The sequence below is a fragment of the Nematolebias whitei genome, unplaced genomic scaffold (assembly GCF_014905685.2).
Source record: "Nematolebias whitei isolate Nwh7 unplaced genomic scaffold, NemWhi1 Nwh_scaf_6542, whole genome shotgun sequence".
Classification (NCBI taxonomy): domain Eukaryota; kingdom Metazoa; phylum Chordata; class Actinopteri; order Cyprinodontiformes; family Rivulidae; genus Nematolebias; species Nematolebias whitei.
In genome coordinates, this window is record NW_023625087.1 from 1 (window position 1) to 3,471 (window position 3,471).

At 36.8% G+C, this 3,471-nt stretch overlaps 1 protein-coding gene across 1 annotated transcript; it reads left to right on the forward strand.

The window, feature by feature from the left end:
* Positions 1-88: 88 nt before the first annotated feature.
* On the forward strand, positions 89-3,293 carry LOC119429741 (zinc finger matrin-type protein 4; the record flags this gene model as incomplete). The annotated part of the gene is made up of 5 exons (XM_037697308.1): positions 89-236; positions 2,220-2,326; positions 2,409-2,480; positions 2,739-2,874; positions 3,009-3,293. Coding segments are annotated over exons 1-5 (739 nt in total), but the record flags the coding sequence as incomplete, so codon positions are not given.
* Between the last annotated feature and the right edge of the window lie 178 nt (positions 3,294-3,471).

Below are 3,471 nucleotides of genomic sequence, written 5' to 3' on the forward strand. Positions count from 1 at the left end.
ATAGTCACAGACAGTACACACACTCAGACACACTACGTATCACAACTGTGCACACACATACTGACGTAACTGCGCATGCTCCAGAATAAAAAAAAACATGGAGGATTTTAATGTCTGTACTCTGCTAACTGCTGGGTCAGACTCTCATAGCAGCGTTAGTGGCTCCCCTAATACTTCCTCTGTCGTAGGTGCTGATAAAGTAATAAACAGTAAAATTGATAGCACCCTGTTTAAAGGTGAGTTGTGACTGGAATGTAAAAATTCGAGGCAGCGTTAGCGTTTTAGCTAACTGGCTAACTAGCTGGTCGAGCTAGTTAGCTTCTTGGCTAATTATGCTAACAGCTGCTGTCAATGTTTGATTAAAGATGGGACCGTCTTTCGTGTCTGATTTGTGATCAAGGTTTTGCGAAGTAGGGCCCCAACAAAATCAACCAAATAAAAGCTTACAGAAAATGTGTGTTTAAACTGTCTAAAATAAGGTTTGTTTGATCGAAACAGATTATAAATAACAAGCTGCTTAACAAGCTAAAAGAGAAGCAAACTTGCTTATGGCAAAATGTAATAAATATTCTTGGTAAGGTGAAGATCCACATCTCAAAAAGTGACCTCTAAACAACCTAGTAAGAAAAACAGCCACTTAAAATGTGAATAAAAGCTTTTAATCATTCTGGAACACAGTATTTTCCCAGTGTTAACTGGCAGCTGTCATTTGGAGAGTAAATCTTTTAATGTTAGAGAACATACTTGTTTTGGGCAGTTCTAGATTTTGTTGATTTTCATGACCTTGTTATTATTATAAAACTATTTGTCAAATTTCAACTTTTGTAAAAATCCATGGTTATAAATTCCTGTTTGTCAGCCATATTTTAAAAGCAGTTTAAAAACTTCATTTTTATAGATTCAGAGATCAAAAGAATAAGCAAATATTTCATTAGTTTACAAACTACCAGATAAATGCATGTACAGGACATGGATGTTGAAATACTACAATATGTTTTAGGAGCTATATATTGTCTCCAAAGATCATAAATACAAACTCAGTTTTGAAAACCAAACTGATTTTCTTAAATTAACTTTTTTTTTTCAGCTTTATTTTTATTTTAGGTAATTGTGTTTCATTTAGTTTTTGTTTATTTTTGGCACAAGTTCTTCATGAGAACAGGATAATATGGTGAACTAAAATGATTAAAGATGCAACAATCAGTCGGCCGGCGACTGAAAAAGGCTGATTTTCAGCTTGAAAATCAAAAACCATTATTATTGTTATTTAAATGTTTTTAATTCATGAAAGCAATGTAAGCAGAAATTTGAATTACTAGCAGCAAGTGTTGGACATTTTTATGGCCTCAAAGTTTATAACTTGTAATATCTGTAAGGTGTGTAAAAATAAAGCCAGGAAGCACATTAGTGATGAATGCACATATTTTCAATTCAACTACAAATTAAGAGAAAGGGGGATTTTTTTATCATGCTACTTATTGTTGTTCTTGTAGAGAAATTAGCAGATCTGAGCTTTTCAAAAGTGAAAACTGATCAATGCTCATCTAGAAATCAAACTGGGCTCACCCGCTTCATGTTCTCAAAATTAACCAGACAACTATCAGCAGCAAACGTATGGGTCAGGCCTTCAATAACCAGAATTAAGACCATAAACTAAAATCTCAAGTTTCCTATAATAATTTCTAGTTGTGTGTACTGGTGCTCTGCATACTGTTCTAGTTAATGTATTGCTATAGTACATTTTTCCCAGAATTTAATTAAATTAACAAGATCAAAACTAAAAACAACTTTATTGCCATCTTTATTGTTTCTGTATCAGATATATGAAATGGGACTGAGTGGATTTATACACTAATCTATGAATAAAGTAAGATTTTTGGATGTTAGTTTCGAAGAAGCTGTTTCCCACCTTATGTGGGAATATAAAATTAAAAATAAGGTTTTCCGTGTTCGACAAAAGACCTTACAAACTAAGAAAATTGTGTTGTTCGGCTTTTAACTTCCTGCTTTGATTTAACAAACTAATGACCAGATGGACAGGCTCTGAGCAACAAGGTGGTTCAAGGTTTCACTCTGTTTAAGCGTTTTGGTAAGAAGCTAAATGTGCTTGGAGTTTTTATATTGTTTCCATCGTAGAGTAAATCAAAAATGCCATTCACTGTTATTTTGTCATAATCTTTCTTAAATAAATTTTAAAAAAATGCCATTTTGTCACTCAGGAGAACAGAGTGACGAGGAGTTCCTGAAGGCTTTCCTCACGGACACTTACTGCCACGTGTGCTCCACCCAGCTGAAGCTTGAATCCCACCGAGCGACTCACTATGAGGTAAGCAGACGTAAACACTGAGACCGTTTTCTTGACCCAACAAGGTTTGAGTCTAATAATCCCTTGTGTTCTCGCACCGAAGGGGAAAAAACATGCTCAGAAAGTCCAAGTTTTCCTTGAAGCTGCAAGAGCAGAGAAGACCACAGGAGCCAAAGTTAGTATTTGTTTGCTTTGGGTACAGTATTTTTTATTTAAATATAAGAAATGAGCACTTAAATGTTGTGTATTATTATAAGACGTATAAACTTGATTGTATTAATTCCTTAAACACAAAAGATGCACATCTGTGATTAAAAGCTAGAATGTGGTCAGACTTACATCAGTGTAACTTTACTCTTCGTGTTCAGTTTATTTTGTGCAGGAGTGATTGTGCTGTTTTACGACTTGCCAAAATATAGTTGTTTTTTTGCAGCGTGCCATGCCCAGTGATAAAAATCGTTTCTGCAAGCTGTGCAACATGGTGTTTAGTTCCAGCATAGTGGCAAAATCGCACTATCAAGGCAAAGTCCATGCGAAAAATCTTCGTAAACAAACTCTTCAACCTTCAGGCAAGTGCTGCTTGAGAAAAGAAGTCTGGAGTTTTCACCATTAAATAAATGTTTTTCACATGTTAATTCAGTTTACTGAAGGATTAAAAACTCAAAACTAACCAGAATTTCATCATTTCCTAATAACTTTACAGCCAAGCACTCAATAGTTCAGGCTCATGAAAACCTTGTGCCGAAATTAGTCCAAGAGGAAAACGTGGAGCTTCACCTGGATCCAACACCCACCTCAACACCCCCGTTTCCTTCAGCTTCCTGTGGCACAGACGTCGACCTTAAAGACCCCAACAAGTACTGTAGTCTGTGTGTTGCCTTGTTCAACAATCCACAGAAGGCCCTGGAGCACTACAACGGACACAAACACCAGAAGAATGAGGCCAGAGAGGAGCTGCTCAGAGAGCTGGGAGAAGATGTACAACAAGGTAAACCAGCATGATGACACTGATACATGACAGAATGGGATGGGATGGGATGGGATGGGATGGGATGGGATGGGATGGATGGATGGATGGATGGATGGATGGATGGATGGATGGATGGATGGGTGGATGGATGGATGGATGGATGGATGGGTGGGTGGATGGATGGGTGGATGGATGG